The sequence below is a fragment of the Chiloscyllium plagiosum genome, chromosome 21 (assembly GCF_004010195.1).
Source record: "Chiloscyllium plagiosum isolate BGI_BamShark_2017 chromosome 21, ASM401019v2, whole genome shotgun sequence".
Taxonomy (NCBI): domain Eukaryota; kingdom Metazoa; phylum Chordata; class Chondrichthyes; order Orectolobiformes; family Hemiscylliidae; genus Chiloscyllium; species Chiloscyllium plagiosum.
In genome coordinates this window covers 53,957,146-53,976,381 of record NC_057730.1, presented here as the reverse complement: position 1 = coordinate 53,976,381, position 19,236 = coordinate 53,957,146, and the positions used below count along the sequence as shown (strand labels likewise).

Here is a 19,236-nt window from a genome sequence, read left to right as displayed (position 1 = left end):
GTGTAGCATTGTGAGGTTGTCTGTGGGTTTGCGGTAGAGTGTGGTGCTGGGGTGTCCGTCCTTGATGGAGACGCACGTTTCCAAGAATGAGACAGACAGTCGATAGTTGTCCATGGTGAGTTTGATGGTGGGATAAAACTTATTGATGTCACTGTGTAGTTTTATCAGTGACTCCTCGCCATGGGTCCAGAGGAAGAAAATGTCATCAATGTACCTGGTGTACAATGTCGGTTGGAGATCCTGCATAGAGAAGAAATCTTGTTTGAACCTGTGCATAAAAATGTTGGCATATTGGGGTGCAAATTTGGTCCCCATGGCTGTTCCGTGTGTCTGGATGAAGAATTGGTTGTCAAAGGTGAAGACGTTATGATCGAGGATAAAGCGGATGAGTTGTGGGATGGTGTTTGGAGACTGGCAGTTGTTGGTGTTGAGTACTGAGGCTGTTGCTGCGATGCCATCCTTGTGAGGGATGCTGGTGTAGAGTGCGGAAACGTCCATTGTGACGAGGAATGTTCCCGGTTCGACTGGTCCATGGGTACTGAGTTTCTGTAAGAAATCCGTAGTGTCGCGACAGAAGCTGGAGATCCCCTGTACAATAGGTTTCAAGATGCATTCTACATAGCCAGAGAGATTCTCACATAGGGTCCCATTTCCCGACACGATGGGACGTCCCGGTGTGTTGGCTTTGTGTACCTTGGGAAGGCAGTAGAAGTCGCCTACACGAGAAGTACGTGAGATGAGGGCACGTAGGGAGCTCTGAAGGGCTGGATCCAAAGTTCTGATCAGTGTGTTTAATTCTCGGGTATGTTCTTTGGTCGGATCAGCTGGTAGTTGCCTGTAGTGTTCCTGGTTGTTCAGTTGTCGGTACACTTCCTTGCAGTAATCTGTTCTATTCTGAATGGCAACAGCTCCTCCTTTATCTGCTGGTTTGATGACAATGTTGTGATTGGTTTTGAGAGCCTGGATGGCATTGCGTTAGGAACGGGTGATGTTTTGCTCTACCTTATGGGTACGGCTGATGAATCTGGCATTTATATATTTCCTGACAGTTTGAGCATACATGTCAAGCCCAGGGCAGTGGCCCTCCGGTGGGGTCCATGTTGACACCTTCTTTGGTCGCTCCTCTACAGATCCCTGTGATGACTGTTCTAGTTCATCAGTGGGCTCAGTGGGATCATCAGGTTTTGTGATTTACACATGAAAGAAGTGAAACTATCACTATATTCCAACAGATGAAAGGCTTAACAGACAAGCAGTTCTTCAATGTATAATTTCAGTTACATCACACTGCAAATTTTTGCTATAAATTCTGTGCTACGATCGAGCCCTCCACAATCACCTGATGAAGGAGCGTCGCTCCGAAAGCTAGAGTGCTTCCAATTAAACCTGTTGGACTATAACCTGGTGTTGTGTGATTTTTAACTTTGTACACCCCAGTCCAACACCGGCATCTCCGAATCAAGATTAAAAGTTCTTGTTTCAAACTAAATGCTTGAAAGGTTCTGCAAAATCATTCATCTCAAAAGAACATATCTTGTTTCAATGAAAATAATTTTGGCCACGGACGAGATGGACTGAAGGATGTCAAGAACTACAGCCAACCAGGCGTGTTTTCTCAAAACAGTGCATGCAAGCTTTAAGCAATGCTAGCATACAACGATACAACTCTGCACAGCAATCATGTTAATGAGCAGGTGAAATACAATTGGTATTATATTGAATGCGTATGAATTGCACATTGAGATTCCCTTGCCCATTTTATGAATCCTCCCTTCTTAAGTTCTCTTAAATGACCACTATTTTGTATTGCTTGGCATAGAGTCCTAACAATCAAATCTAAAGCTGTTTGTCTCTGCCACACATCAAAATTTTCATCTACACAGATATTAAGCTATTTTCACATTATGGGCCAAATGCCCTGTTGGTCACATCTATTTATTGCTTTCATTTTTAACCTTCCTTCATAACTGTCACCTTCTACGCTAACCACACTTGCTGTGGAAGCTATGTTCTATACCTGGCTAAGATGGTTGACTATTATACTCTACACAATATTACATTTGTATCTCGATAAACCCTCAAGCCAAGGTCCTGATGATATTATGACTCTAGCAGGATCAATGGTGTTTAGTTTATTGCTTGTAAGCTTGTAAAACTTCACATTAAGCAGGGCATTCCCTGCAGGATAAATGAAGTGTCTTCCTCTAGGGAAAGAATGTAATCTATGTGGACCTACTGATAGTTTAGTTCTGATAGTTTAGTTCTGATAGTTTCATTAGTTTAGTTCAGAGACTTTTATGGCGATGAGTTACTGAGTGCACCCTGCACATATTTTTATGCTCTTTTATTCATTTGATGGACGAGGTCTTCACTGGCTGGACCATCATTTATTGCGTGTCCTTAGTTGCCCTTGAGTAGTTGATAGTGAGCTGCTCCCTTGACCACTGCAATCCAGGTGCTACTAAATAACATAGATGGGTCCAGAAAAAGAGCCATACTGGACTTAAAATGTTAATTTTTTCTCCCTCTCCGCAGATGATGATAGACCTGCTGAGTTTCTCCAGTGTTCTCTGTTTCAGATTTCCAGTATCCGCTGTATTTGGTCTTATATAGTTGGGTCAAGGCTTGGACGCTTTTGTTTTTGCCATTTTGGTATATCTGTGACAAATATTTTGTGCAATATAGCTCCATTTATTAATTTTAAGTGCTCTGTTAGGGATTCTGTTTCAAATTTTTCATCATCTACTCAGACAGTGATTAGAACCCAAGATTTCCTGAATGAAACTCTGATATTCTTTGACAAGCATAATTGGGGCTGCAACTAAATGTTGCTGCGAAAGCTTCCTTTGGTGTTCGGTGACAGATAAAGAATCTTCCTAGCAAAGTTCATATTTGCTATTCTGCACTTAAAATTTTGTTTCTATATATTGCCATTTGCCATTTACACTGTTTAAAAGTTAATTATGTTCAGGACTGTTATCTATCTTCTTGCATTAGAGTGCAAACATTATAATCTATAGATTATACCACTTTCAATTTGTGAAGTATCAAATTGCTCAAGTTGAAGATCATTTTCTTTCCTTTAATAGGTTCCTGGTGATTTAAGTCAAACCTCTGAGGATCAAAGTTTATCAGATTTTGAAATGTAAGTTGCCTTTTGCTTGCCATAATTCTTATAACTCTTTCTTATTGAAATACTTGAATTGTATTTTGTCACCTCAGCCATCAATACTAGCTTTGTTTCAGGATCTATTTGAGTGTTCCTGTGGCGAAGAAAGATCACATGTTGATTGATGGATTATCTTTTATTAACAGATAATTTCATAAAAGCATAGTATCCGTACAGTGTGGAAACAGGCCATTTGGCCCAACACATCACACTGACATTCTGAAGAGTAATCCACGTAGATCCATTCCCCTACCCTATTACTCTGCATTTCCCCTGACTAATGCACCTAAACTACACATCCCACTATAGGCAATTTAGCATGGCCAGTTCACCTAATCTGCATATATTTGGACTGTGGGAGGAAACCAGAGCACCTGGAGGAAATCCATGCAGCCATGCAGAGAATGTGGAAACTCTACACAGTCACCTGAGGCTGGAATTGAACCTGGGTTTCTGGTGCTGTGAGACAGCAATGCTAACCACTGTGCCACCCCAAAGTCTCAGGTCTGTAAACCAAAATGTATCCCACTGACATTTTGGGCTTCACTGTGTCAAAGATCTGCCACTATTTAGAATGAGAAAGGTTTCAAATCAATAAACTGATCACTCCGGATTTCTGAAGAACAGTAGTTTGCTAGGACAGCAAAGTTTTAGTCGTAAGATGAAAGTAGTGGTAGTCTGAGAAAGGAAGTTATTTTGAGGAAGAACAATAGTGTGATTTGTGATGAGTCAAATAAGTCAGGGAAACATGGAGCTGGGGCAGTCCTTACTGTGATTCAATAAGATGTGAAATTGGAACTGACAGTTTGGAGACGCAAGAAGTGGATCAAAGATTTACCTTTTGTTCTTAAAGATATCATTACAGACTTAGTTGCACCCTACTGATTTGATTGTGTTAGGTTCTGTGGACCAGAAAGACCAAAAGGTATGACATTAATGCTAACATTTTATAGAACATAGAACATAGAACATAGAAGAATACAGCGCAGTACAGCCTCTGCTGCTCCTGCTCTTTCTGTGAAGGAGAGAGAAAACAAAACACCGATGCCCGCTACAGGTAAGTAATTTTGAAATTGTGGAGCTGGTGGTTTTGTCTCACTCCCCCTACTCTTCAACCTCAACCCCAGTCTGAAAAGTCAAGGGTAAGCATGCATGACTAAGTCTTCCTGCAGCTATACTACTTCATCAGGACCTCCAACCCATCTGTGAAGAGCTGGGCTTTTAAATGACCAGGCACTCTCTTGATCTAGAGGTGCCACTGGGAGCGATGGCCAATGCTGAAAAAGCAGGAACTCCCTAAAAAAGGATGCTGCAGAGCTGGACTTTACAGCAAGTCTGCAGTCTCCTCAGGCTAGTATAGCATTTATTGCCCAGACAGCAGTTAAGAGTCAACCACATTGCTTTGGGTTTGGAGTCGCATATAGGCCAGACAATGTAAAGATATAAGATGTACTTCCCTAAAGGACATTAGTGAACCATTTGGGTTTTTTCTGACAATTTACAATGGTTTCATGGTCATCATTCGACTCTTAATTCCAGAGTCTTTATTGAATTCAGACTCCACCATCTGCCATAGTGGGGTTTGAACCTGGGTCTCCAGAAGATTAGCTGTGTTTCTGAATGAAATAATCTAGTGATAATACCACTAGGCCAATCCATTCCCATACTTGGCTATTTAAGAGCCTTAATTGGGCTTCACTGCCCCTCCCCAGCTGCAAGTTAAATTATTAGGTAGTGAGTAGGTGTTAGTTGCAGGTTGCCGTAACAGTGCCCAATTTTATGTCCCCTGCCAAATAGCCCCCAAGAGCGCCATAGGAATGCATCCAATATCTTTAGCATCTTGCTTTTATTAAATAATATTATTAAATAATGCTAACCAAAAAAAGGACTGCGGATGCCTGAAATCCGAAACAAAATACTGGAATTGCTGGAGAAACTAAGCATGTCTGGCGGTATCTATGGAGAGAGAGCAGAGTTAATGTTTTGGGTCCGCTCTGAAGAAAGGTCGCTGGACCCGAAACTTTAACTCTGTTTCCTCTCCACAGATGCTGCCTGACCTACTGAGATCTCCAGAAATTCCTATTTTTGTTTATGAAATAATGCACCTGATGCAGCCAAGAGGAGGTCCAGAAATAATCACTGGGTTTCCAGAGTTTTGTTTTGCCATTTACATCCCTGCATAACCATTTTAAAGAGATTTATGGCAACCTGATAACGTTGTACTGTTCCTTTGAATAGTGTGAATCGGTATTCTTGTTACAGTACAAACTGATTTTGGATGTGCATTTATGTGAGCATTTTGTAATTTGGCAATATTGTCTGACTCAGCACACTGACACCAAACCCTCTAATATCTACCCATAAAACCATAGTTCATAAATGTACTATTACTTAATTTGTGTATGATGCAGAAAATGATGCAAGTGGTGTTTTGGTGCATCTTTATTTCACAGGGGAATGAAGACCTTATTTCAAGCATGGCAGGATGGATACTGTTGCTACTTATTCCTCAATAATTTTTTAAATTAACGGTATAATCCAGATCTGGCAAATGTGCATCATATGATAATAAATAGCATTCTAAGTGATATTTTATGATCTGTATCAGTGACACTATAATTTCTTATGAGTACGAAAGTGACATTGTGTTATGTAATGTGTTTAATTTTGATTTTCACATTGGTGATCAATTACTCAAGCTTAGTATTGTTTTTGCCTTCTGGACTTCAGTTATTTTAGGTAATTGCTGCCAATTTACTAGCTTGTCAAATTAAATAACTCAAGGTTTCATATTTTAATTTTGAAATCTGCTGGAAATCTCTTGATCAGCTGTAGTGTTTGTCACATTTTGATTGAATTCATTTTGGTGGAAGATAATCTTGGCCAAACCTCCAGTTTGTTGATCTCTATTCTCTGCATTTACTTATTGTTGTTGGTAATTTCCTATCTTTAACACTTATGCATTTTGTACTATTCATTTTGTATTTCCATTTGCACAAATAAGTGTTTCGATTTGCCACTGCTTTTATTATTTGATTGACTGCTTGTCTGAATCTTATTCCTTAATCTATTTTTCATCTCTGAGCTCAAATTCATGCGGGCTATAGCAGTTTACAGTAGACAGCAACACACCTAAGCATAAATCATAATCTTTTAGCCTACATTACTATTTCTAACTTCTTCGCATAGCATGTTAAAAATAAAATTGAATTTTCACTTCCTCGGCAGCAAGTATCTTGGTTTTGATAGCATTCTTTTTCTTAGCAGAAGTTAAATTCTATTATTAATATTCAAAAGACTTTTGTATCTTTGAGAAGTAATACATTAATTCACAAATCCAGTAGCAGAATACTTTTGACTAATTAAACAGTAGTACTTAACCTGCAAAATCTTTTCTCTCCCCCCCCAATTGGATTGTCTATAAAAAATTAGTTTGCAACAAATGCACATTTGCCACCTTATAAAATGTTGTATTATTCTAATTTGTTATCAGTTCTTGTTACTGGCCAAACTCATTAGTCTGTCTGTAATGATCACGTGAGTGTGTGTTCCATTTGCATTCCAGCTCTCTTTGTATCTCATCTGTTATAAAGCTTTGATTTGAACCCCATTGTACTGATTCTCAGTTGTAGCTCTTTCTGATTCAGCTCAGCACTTCAAATCCTGTCAGAAGTCCATTTTGCATCTTGTATTCGCATCCTTTCATATTGAAAATCTTTATTCATGGCACTTGTCATATATCTCTTCATTTGCATTGCAATTGCTTCGGTGGCTTGTGACTCATGAAATTTCATTACAAGAGCTTGATTATATTGTATTGAGTTATATTAGTGTGTGCAATTTTCACTAATTTTCATTTTATTGGTCCTTTGGTCCAATGTATTTCCCTTACAATTTAGCGTTCTTGCAAAATCACTGCACTGCATCACTTCTCACGATAGTAGACGCTAGCTCAAGTACATTGCATAATTTTTCAGCATATTGAATTGTATTCATTTCATCCAATTACATTGCTTTTCTCATTATATTTAGTTTTGTCTCCAGTTCAATCGCACCACATCATTTTTCATCCTAATAGGTTACTGCAATTCAATTGGGTTGTATTCATCACATTGTATTGGGTTGCATTGCAGCACTATTTATGGAGTTGCATTAACATTAATGCATTATCTCAATGTTCATATTCCAATACACATGCAATATATCCACTTCTCAGAATATCTAGCTGCTTCAGTGCTCATTGCTTCTTACTTATTGCATTGTTTCAAATTCTTTTAAATTTGAGGGAAAATTCCTTCAATTTTACTTTGGTGCTATTTTGATTGCTCTTCGAACCATTGATTGGAGTGGAGAGAAAAGGCAAAATATTGCAAGACTGCTGGTACCTGGATTGTCACTGCAGCTCGGGATTTTGCACTTGTAATGATGACATAACTCTCAGCATTTTCTACCCTGTGGAACAACAGCAACTTCTGGTCCTACATGTCTGTTAAAAGTGAACATCTAGTCAGTTGCCGTCATTGATTATCTACACCTCCATAGAAGTCTCTGCTGAATGGCAATCTTTAAATATCAGTGAACTGACAGCAGCTTGCTTCCTTTTTAGGCTGCGATACGGCTGCTATAATTCCCCCAAAATATAACTATTTAATGAGGTAAAACATGGTTTTACTGGGATGCTAAGTGCTAACTGTAGCCAAGCAATCCTCCCAGCTCTGGAATAATAATTGTATACCATCAACGGTAGCAGATACATGGAACACCATCGCCTACAAATTTCCCTCCAGGCCACAGACCCAAATGGATTTGGAAATGCATTGCCATTTTTTCCCTTACCCTGGGTCAAATTCCTGGAGTTCGCATTCTGCCACTTCTGTGTGTGTACCAACCACCCCAAGGACTGCATGAATGCAGCTCACCACCACCTTTTCAAGAGTAACCATGGATGGGCAACAAGCAGTCCCTGGTGTTGCAATGGTTGGGACTGGCCTCAGTGCTGTGGAACGTTCCAAGTAGTTGGACCATTATGTACCACCTGTCCTTCGTGGAGAAATTTGCAAAGGAAAACACCTTTGACCACTAGTCCATCAGGAAGTGGTCAGTATGTAGCATCCTTGAGACCCTGTGGGGAAAAAGGATGAATCTTGTTGGGTCGTACCCTGCGCAGACTGACAAAGTCACTTAGCAGAATGCTTCATTCCTCGAAGCAGCAATTACACATTGCCTGGAATTGAAACCATTTTGACAAAACCATAATGAGCTGTGGTTGAAAATATTACAACAATGTGTTTGAGTTTACAACTGTAAAGCTGTACAACAATTTTTATTTATATAATACTTAAGCTTTAGCTGAATTAAATGAATGTTAACTGAAGCATTATCACAGAGCTGTTTTCCATTAACAGTGGGAAGATGTCTATTATTCAGTATGATGGTTAATATCCATACTAAAGGATGTAGCTGCTTTTCAAATCCATTTCCATTCCTGCTGTGACAGAAGGACAACCCATCACATTCTGGAATTTGATTACAATGCTGACTTCATCTACCTCGGCTATCTTTCTCAGCAGGGTTAGGTTTTCTGTCAATCGCAGAAATCCTCCTTGCAATGAGTACTGTGCTGAACATATTTGGAAACAATGGATGCACTTAAGACAACCAAAAAATTGCATAGTTGGCATGTCATCAGGCAGTGTTTCTCTTCAGAAATCATGAATATGTCATGCCTGCAAGCTGCTTTAAATGAAATGTTATGAGAAACAAACAGCAATTTCTACTACAAGCGCACTTATTTTGTTTCAAATGAATGTGTGAACTATTAAAATAGTCCCACCTTTGTGAACTGTAAGATCTCCTGATGTTTGTATTCATTCATTGATTCCTTACAAATCTTTAAATTCAAGTGATGTGGATTCCTTATGCTTTAGCAGTATTAGCACTCTTTAGGCCTCTGACCTTTTTGCATTTTCACAGAATGTTTTATTGTCAACTGTGCAATGTGCAGCATTTGTATTACTTGCTGAAAATGGTAAGTTAGAAATTTCGTAAGCAGATTAGTTTAGAAATGAAGTGAGAAAAGCTTTATTGAGGCTGATCCAGCTTGCCAGCTGTCATGTTACATATCCTGGACATATTATTTAGAGGCTCACTTCAATTACTCTAAATGAAATTACATCCCTTGATTATTTTGTCTCTAATTTTGTTTTGTAAACTTTGCACTTTCCTTTGAAATTTACTGTGGATCACTTTGTTTGTGTTAGGGCTCACTGTGCATTGATAAATGTTTGGATTCCAACGGTATTTCTACGTGGACGAGCTGCTAATGCATTTCATGTTTACCAGGTATGAGTCAAAGTTTCATGCAATAAAACGTTGTATCTTTACTGCGTGTTGGTCAAACTGATAAAATCTGCAAAATGCACCTGACTTTCATAATGCCACATTAACACACTGCCCGTCTTCTAGTCCCACAGACCACCCACCTTAAAAAAAATTGTCTGAATTAGCAGAAATAGTTGCATGCATTTTAATGGCTGTAAGATAAACAGTTTGTTTCATTCGGTTTCTGCTTCCACAGACCATATGTAATTTCCTTTGCATATGTTCTGGTGGGAAAGCTTTTTTGAAAGGACTTTCTGCAATCAGGAAAAAGATAGCAAGTATTTATTGATATTGACATCTCCTCCACCACCCTTGATTTGCTGCTGTCCACTTGCCATTCTAGCTTCAGGAATACAGGAAACAATGTGACATCTGGAGTTTGTTTATCTTTTTCTAGCTAATGTCTCCAATTTTATAGAAACAATTCTGTTTCTTTTCCATAGCTCTTAATTGTAAACACATTGGAACATTTTAAACTGTTGTGCTTTGGTGCTGAGTGAAGGTTTTGCTGTTATCTATATAATTTTGCTCATAGCATTTTTTAGACCTTGACTCATGTTCACCTGCCATATCTTCAGTTTCTGCGAAGCAATTTCACCACTGTGAAGTTGTTCAGTAATTTAGAGCTCAGAGACATGAGTGACACTTTCTGGGCTTTGTCCAATATGTTGGTGCTGGAAATTATAAAATTATATAAACTTTGATACAGAAACATGCTATTCAGCCCATCTTAACATTGATGGTGCTGGCTATTGGACCTATGTGTATGAATCTAATTTCTCAATACTTTTATCAAATTATTCCTCTAACATTTATCTAATCTGTTTGCTGCTTTTCAGCATTGTTGTTCCCTGGATGTTTGTGAGTGAATTATATATTTTTGTTAAAATGTGAACTTAGGATAAATCCTCATTGATAATATTTTAATGAGCCAACAATCCTCACTGTCCGCTACAATAACTAGGACAGTAGGTGATTTCTTATCTCACTTCAGACTAGCAGAAAGTGTACACATAAGACTGTTTCTTGGGTGAACAGCACTGAACTGGTCTGTTCCAAATATAATTGGCTAATATTCTCATGTGGTCTCACCTATGGTATACAGAAAACTGAAATTTGTTGGTAGCCAGTTCACATAATTGGACTGAATGATCAATAAATGCACATATATCTTCAGACAATTCTATCTCTATAAATAGGTATTTATGCTAATTTTACTTTTAGATTTGGTTTTGTCATTTTAGTTACTTTTTTAGGAGATAGTGAGGACTGCAGATGCTGGAGAGTCAGAGTAGATAGAGTGTGGCGCTGGAAAAAGCACAGTAGGTCAGGCAGCATCTGACGAGCAGGAGAATCAACATTTCAGGCAGGATCCTTCATCTGAATGGAAGTCCTGCCCAAAACCTCGATTCTCTTGCTCCTCAGATGCTGCCTGACCTGCTGCGCTTTTTCCAGCACCACACTTTATCTTGTCCAGTTCCTTTTTTAAAAGTTATATGTCTGTTAGCAGTTCTTAATCATTAATTACTGATTCTCATCTTTCTTGAGGGGAGACACCTTCTGTGTTCTGACAGGGTGCACACAATCCCATTGGGCATCTTTTAAAATAGATTTTTTTTGTGTGCATGTTTGCTTTTTCATAGAATAGAGATTTTGGTGTTTACAGTATTGTTGGTTGTCCACATGGATTGTTATATGTGACTCCAGATCTGACAAATATTTTTTTGACGTAACCAAGTGACTGTACCATGGATTTTGATTCATAAGACTGCGGTCACAACCGAAGCTTTGACTCTCTACCTGTTCATATACTCTGCTTCTTCAGATGAGAGAATGAAAAATTCATCAAGGGACACTGATCAATATCAACAGAAAACTTTATTCCCTGAGTATCTCAGAAGTGGGCTTTTAGGAAAACCTATCAATAATGGAAGTAATTGCAAAAATAGTGGTAAACTTGACATAATAGTGGCACTTTTTCTCACAAAGTTTGGAAATTCTTGGGTCCACGCTTTGCAGATCACATCAATGAAGCCTTGCAGATGTGTTGATGCAATTTTCTGATCAGCAATGTTAATAGACAAAAAAAACTCATGAGAAGAAAATTCAAAATCAGCTGATAAGTTGACAGCTTAGCAAAACATGCAATGTTCTTTCATAATACGCCAATGGGCAAGCCCAACTGTAGTCTTACATGAAGGTTAACTTTGTTTAAGATGGGTTACATCCACATTTTTTTATGAATAAAGAGGCTGCCTCATCGAGTGAATTCTTGAATTGGTGCAATAGGAATATAGGAGTAGACCTAGAATTATTCTAGATCATGGCTGCTCATCCATCTCAAAGTCATTTTTCCACACTCTTCCCAAATTTCTTCATGTCATTTTTATCTAGAAATCTATCAATCTCTACCTTGACTAGTCTCAAAAGCGGAGCCTCCATGACCTCATGAGGCAGAGAATACCAAAGGTTCTTTATCCTCTCCTCTCAGTCCCAAATGGTCTTCTCCATTATTCTAAGGCTGTGTCCCCTGGTTCTACACTCTCTAACCAAGAGAAACATTCTTTCTACATCTGCTCTTTAATAATGTTGTATCATGTTTTATTCTACTAAACTCTGAAGGATGCAGACCAACAAATAAAGTTTCCTCAACCTCCCCTCATGTGACAGTCTCACCATTCCATGAATTATTCTGGTGAACCTCTGTGACATCCCCTTTGGAAAAAACATGGTTGAATGCTTTTATTTAATTTTTAAAATATCTCAAAGCCTCAGTATTAAATCTTATCAGAATCACTGATTTTACAGTTTTACCCTTCCAAATTTTCCTTTGTTGTGAATATTTGTAATGCTTGGTATGTTGTCTACTTTCACAGTTAAGTGTTATTCAGGATTCATGTGATCTTGCTACCTAATTCAAGTATAGTCTAAGCAACAACTAAGCAATTGATGTGACACATGACATTGGCCAATGAGTCAAGTCCTGTGTCATCTTTGCAATATCTATTTGAAAAGGATTTGAAAGGGTACTTATATCAACACTTTAGTTATGCTCAGTATTTGTTTACAATTGTTATAGTCCCCTAGGATTTGCAGTCAACAGCAAAGTAAAGGTAAAAACAATGACTGCAGATGCTGGAAACCAGATTCTGGATCAGTGGTGCTGGAAGAGCACAGCAGTTCAGGCAGCATCCAAGGAGTTTTCTTGCTGCTGACTTTGAACAAAGTCTTGTTGAGAAAACAGCAATCTCCTTGGTGAGAATCTGACCTGCACCCAACATACAGTGAATTACAGTACTCTTTAATGGAAACTTACTATCTGGAGAAGTTTTGTTGTCATTAAGCTTTCCAAGTAGCCTTAACGAATTCACTCAGACAGCTATTCAAATCATGTGTTAAGCATTTTGCAAATAGCAAAATAAAAAGAAAAGTAGGCCATACAATAGGATGACCGTAGAAGCTGAAATGTTAAAAATCTTTAATAATTGTTTTTGAAAATAGCTTAGTTTAAAAAAAAGCGAACTACTTAATCTTAATGGGATCTTTAATGATAATCCAAAAATACAATATTATTTTTCATATCCGATACATTTTTTAACAGTGGTTGTCACTAAGAATGCCATTAAGAATGCTCATTAAACAATCTGTGATATTTAATGAGTTTTCCAACATAGTTGTGCAAGAAGAAAGATTAAGTTTTTGCCATATGGAGTGAGGAAGCATGGTGTCTGGAGTGCAGCCTGGAGGAGCAGTGAGTAGCAGAATCCAACTTAAGAATTCTTGCACTAATTTGTGCTAGATCCTGAAGTCATGGTCAGTTTTAGAGAGTAACTATTTACAGTTTGCCATGAAAATCCCCTTCAAACAAGCTTTGCCATTGTATTTGGATTATGATTACACCCTTTCATCATTTAGCTAAATGTATGAAACATCGGGTTTCTGATGTGCACTTTGACTTCATTTTTGATGATTTATCCTTGATTAGCAAATGATTCTGTTTTGCAGAACTTTGTGGCATAAACTGTTGACCGAGGGTAATATGCTGTCATGAGTTGGAACACAATAAATCAACAAAAATACACCATGCTGTGAGAAAAATTATTTATTTGAGGTCTGTGATTTCTTATGCAAGAGTACTTTGAATAAAGATAATTGTCCCAAACCTACTTTTTCTTTCAAACAACACAATATTTCACTACATGACTCATGTATACTCTCTATTTCTGTCTCTTCACCTCCATCCAAACTAATTTACACGGTTACGTCTCTCATAGCCACTTTCCAATGCAACAAAACTCAATGAAACACCCTCTGGACGTGAATTGAACATCTGCAACACTATAACAATGATGAAACCTGGATGACAGCTTGGGTCAAAAACACCTTCCCACATAAACATGTTGTTTCTGACCTAACTTCTTAATTATCAATTTGCCCCTGGAGCATGTTGACAATCCTCAATAAAATATGGACTGTACATGGTCGGAATAGGCACCTGATGTACAAAAGACACCTCAAACTTTACCTGGCTGTTAACTACAATAACCTTGACCAAACTGTGGAGCTTATAATAACATCTTGTCCGTACTCACATTTACAGGCAACATCTTGGAGTTACACTTGGTCATCAGCAGAACATTGGACATAGGGGAATTGACATTATAACTGTGATGACATCTTCTGTTCTTAAAGTCATACACAAAGAAAAAAAGTGCAACAACGTTATGAACCATTTTAAGTGTTGACTAGAACGTGCGGCAACCATATGTAAGCAGCATCTGCTGAAAGAAACTCACTTTAGTGATTGGAAAAGACAACATATTTGTTTTTTCAGAATCTAGCTTCTGAGGAAATGTGTTGTACTAAATTTGGATTCAGTGATTGCAGATTAGTGTTGGAAGTCTGTGGTCTTCAGTTAACATCTCTGCGGTAGGGTTACAGTCCAAGTTTCTTTTCCTTGTATATATTAACTACTGTTTGAAGGTGCAGATCTGACTTTATAAAGTGCTATGCTTAGATGATTCTGAGCAAAATTCAAAGAGCTTAGTTATTTGGACGGGGCTGCTCAAAATTAAAGTAACTTATGTGGCCACTAATTGTTATTGTGTGAGTAATTAGTTGCTTTCTGTGTGTGGAGAGGTTCAACTTTTGGTGTATTCTGCCTCGGTTGTCTAAAAATTATCAGCATTTGTGCAAAACCTCAAGCATAACTGAATTTAAGATACAATCATATGGATTGTGCTATGTGGCACCTCTGAAATTTGTGATATTGATTTTTTTTTCCCATTATACTGTTTCTTTTGTGGAGGTGAGTTTTTACTTCAGCTAAGCATTTTTCAAAACATTCATTCTTTTGTAAGTGACCGAAGAACAGTTTCCACTTGCAGACCAAATCGTCAGTGAACTGGTTCTTAGCTTTTTGGGGTTTCTTTTGCTGTTTTTACTTGGGACAGCCAAAATTGAACAATTAAGATATGTTGTGATATGATATTCACTGGAGAATGTATAGTATACTCAGTTCAATTCCTGTTGTCTCAGAATATAGAAAAAAACCACATCACTGATTTAAGCTGACATGTTTTAAAAGTAAGGCTATAGAAATGAGTAAAAGACATACCAAGAAATTGTGCAGAAAAGTATTTAATAAGAGTACTGTGAGCAGTTCATGTTTGTTTGCTTGTTTTCATCATAGCTTTTGTGGGGCCATTAGTATCTTCTTAATCTGTTTCTGGCTTTCCTCAAGATCCCCATAGTCCATGTCTCAATGTTATCTAGCGATCTGCTCTTTCTTCTGCCTCTGCTGCTTTTGCCCTCAATTTCTCTTTGAATTATTGTCAGGTGAAGGGCGTTGGGTCTTCATTTCTAATGGCCGTATTTTCTATCTCTCTTTCTCCAACTATAGTCAGGAAGATTTTTTGATTTCTGAACTTCTGCTCTCAATCTTCCTATATATCCAGCTGATACTGAGTATTGTCCACCACACCCACATTTCAAAAGATGTTATCTTCCTGTCACCTTCTTTCTTCAGAGTCCAACTATCACTTCATGGCAGTGCAACTGTCTACACTAGTGACTGTTCAAGACATTTTTTCATCTGAATATGGACTTACAGATGCTACTTCAGTCAATAATGATGCATCTTGCTGAAGCATTCCATAGGGGTGAGAGTGTTTGGGGGTAGGTGGGATTGCAATCTATTAAATAAAACATTTAACTGTGCCCAAGGTATTTCCCGTTGTTTGATATAGGAAGCAGGAGCACACCAATTTGATATATAATGTTTCAATAGCAATAAACTAGAATTTTCATTATCTTTTATTTCTCCGTTATGAGCCCAGCTTATGGTACTGTTGGATAAGTAAGACCGCAGAATGAAATCAGTGTGATAGATCATATTTTTATCATATTTGTTGTGAACAAGTTGATCAGTCACTGCAACATAGTCAGATGAGGTTGCTGAGTTTCTTTAACAATAGACGTTTATTTCACAAAAGATAGAAACAATCTATTTAGATATAAAGACACTTCACAAATCTTCAAACACATAGCAAAGCAACTTTTTCAAACTATTTCCCTTTACCATCAATTCACAGAAATTCAAGTCCAGAAAAATTGCACTACATCTTGCAACTTGCCTTTATTGGTCAGTGGATTGAGTATAGGAGTTGGGAGATCATGTTGCAGCTGTACAGGACATTAGTGAGGTCACTTTTAGTTAATTTGCCAAAGCTATGTTGTTAAACTTGAAAGGGTTCAGAAAAGATTTACAAGGATGTTGCCAAGATTGGAGGGTGGCAGCTGTCTGGAGAAGCTGAACAGGATGGGGGCTATTTTCCCTGGAGTGTTGGAGGCTGAGGTGTGACCTTACCGAGGTTTATAGAATCATGAGGGAAATGGATAGCCAAGGTCTTTTTTCCCAGGGTGGGGGAGTCCAAAGCAAGAGAGCATAAGTTTAAGGTGAGAGAAGAAAGATCTAAAATTCACCCAAGGGACAATCTTTGCATGCAGAGATTGGTCTGTGTATAGAATGAGCTGCCAGAGGAGGTGCTGGAGGCTGGTACAACTACAACATTTAAAAGGCATCTGGATGGGTATGTAAATAGGAAGGGTATAGAGGGATATGGGCCAAATGCTGGTGAAACAGACTGAATTGATATCTGGTTGGCGCGGACAAGTTGGACTGAAGATCCTGTTTACGTGCTCTATGACTCTGTTACTTCTGCGGATTCTATTTGATTAACTCCTGGCATTTTCTTCGCTGTGGATTGTGGAGATGATTTGATGAGCTTTTTCTAAAACTGCCAATGTGGACTTTTCTGCAACTCTGAGGGCATTGCTTTCTCAGTGCTAAAAACCTTCAGATTTCTAACCAAACCAACCTGGTTTAGAAGTTGCATGAACTAAGCTTTTCTAGTGAGCTGACTGTGTTTTTCCTGAACTGTCTTATAGTCCTATAAGAAAAGAAATTGTGATTACTTCTGATACCAGTCAATTCTCCTCTGAACTGCCCTAAAAATCTTCATGCTCTGTGTTTTCTAATCTAAAATCAATCTTTAATGATTCTGAACTGAGAACAAACTAATGGCTTTCAATGTTTGCCCATTTGTTGTTAATTTCTAAAGTGCTATCAATTTTCCTTTGTGTATCACAAAGGCCTCAGCCACATGCTTTCTGAGCAGTGTTGGATTAGTCACTATGTAGTGGAAGAACTCTTTGACTACCCTTCTCCAAAGTAACCAAAACCCACATTCCACTTTGTTGAAATCCAAACTCCAAAATTCATCCCACCTTTCCAAATGTGAAAAAGGTACAGAATTCCAAAACAGAAAGGATGGACAAAGCTAGAGGGCATAGGTCAAAAATCACACAATACTGGGTTATAGCCCAAGAGATTTGTTTGAAGACACAAGGTTTCGGAGCGCTGCTCCTTTTTCAGTGCTAGTGAGGGACGATATATTGGACACAGAATTTATAAGTAAAAGATCAAAGGGTCATTAAGATGGAGAAAGAGGTGACAAGTTTCAGCAAAGCGGGGTAGGGCTAAAGCTTCTTATGGCAGTTGAGAAGAGCTTTGAAATGCAGGGGCTTGCAGTCATTGAGAGGGAAAAGGCTCTGGAGGATCATGGAGAATTTTAAAATTTGATGAGTTTGGATCTAGTAAACTTATGTAGATGGAGATAGTGGATGTGGAAATTAATGAAAGAGAGAAGCAGAGAAGTTTTAGATGTTTCATGATCATGGAGGAAGGAGGATGGGAGGCTGTCTCAGGGTGCTGGTACAGTTGAGTCTGAAAGTCCAAAAGTTTGTAAAAGGATTTCACAGCAGAGGATATTAGATAAACCCTCTACTTATATTGTATCCTGTAACAAGAACAAGAATTGAAGCGTAAGGGATCAATAGAGAAGGATGTAGATCTCATAGACAAGATTAATTTTAAAGGGTGAGGGAGAGCTGTAAGGAAATTATCCAGAGGTGTAGTTAGAATCGATAGGTAGCAGAAGAGGTCAGAGCTTATAGCAAGAGGAAAATAAAGCGGCAGGCAGGTAACAGGGTGATTTTGATTTTAGAATTTGGAATATGAGAGGAAGATGATGGGACTGTGAGGTAAATAAAAAAAAAATCATGGAAGAAAAGGCATAAGATTGTTTTTATTCTTCAGGTGATCTGAAATAGTTTGTGTCTTTGGACTAGAAATCAAAGCAATACAGAATTGGAAATGAATGAGCGAGAATTGCCTGTTGGTGAGTCAGTCAGTTGTGTGCCGAGAATACTTGAGTTTGAAGCCCCTTGTTTTGAGGGAATGATGTGAAGTTTTACCAATGTTGGAAACACTGTGATGAGAATTGCATTGATGGGAAAGCAATCTAGTAAAATTACTTTCGGAATGGTGTCAAGAAAAGATGTTACATGTAGAATGAATTAGCTCCAGCATCTCCTGTCTTACACAGCTTCATCCCTTTAAATCCTGTGCCACCATCCATGATCAAAGGTACTCTGCTATAATGAAATGCCATTAAAATATTAAACACATATGGTAATCCAAGATGGAGGACGGGAAAATTTTCTCGCTGTAAGAGCTGCTCCTTTTTTTTGAGGTATTTTAGGTGTTGCAGGTGATTTCCTAGAATTCCAGGAGCAGCAATTACTGTTTTATATGCTGTTGCATTGTTTTGGAACTTTGGAAAAAAAAAGTCAAAACAACAGCAGTTTAAAAGGGAGAAGAGCAGACAAAGGAAGCACATGGTGAGGACAGTGCAGGAGAGAGAGAGAGAGAGAGAGAACGAACCTGCACAGTTACCGCCTTTGCTGTTTGAATTCGTGTATCGCTGGACATCGGAGTGCATGTGGGAAAATTAACAAATAGTGAAATTCACAACTAATCTTGGAGGAACTGTTGGGCGAAGTTCACAGCACAGATTCAGATAAGTTAATTGTTGTTTTAAATCTGTCCAAGAGAAAGGCTGCAGTAGTGAGTATAGTGGATTCTTTCTTGATTATATGTTTTTGGAGATGAGTCTCTTGATTAAACGAAAATATAAACCATAGCTATTAATTTAACCTGGGGCAGTGTTTGTAGAGGAATAAGACGGTGTTATTTTCTGGGTCTGTAGATTGTGAAGGAGCAAAAATGGCCTTTGCAGTGATATGTACTTCTTGTCAGATGTGGGAGTTTAAAGAGAGTTTAA

At 38.2% G+C, this 19,236-nt stretch overlaps 1 protein-coding gene across 1 annotated transcript in view; it reads left to right on the top strand.

Annotated features, from left to right (window-relative positions):
- Positions 1-19,236, top strand: part of snx29 (sorting nexin 29) — a 495,640-nt gene that overhangs the window by 333,068 nt on the left and 143,336 nt on the right. Inside the window, exons 16-17 of the mRNA XM_043711094.1 lie at positions 3,090-3,145; positions 9,430-9,511. Of these exons, the coding sequence (XP_043567029.1) occupies positions 3,090-3,145; positions 9,430-9,511 (138 nt within the window). The remainder of the gene's footprint in view (positions 1-3,089; positions 3,146-9,429; positions 9,512-19,236) is intronic.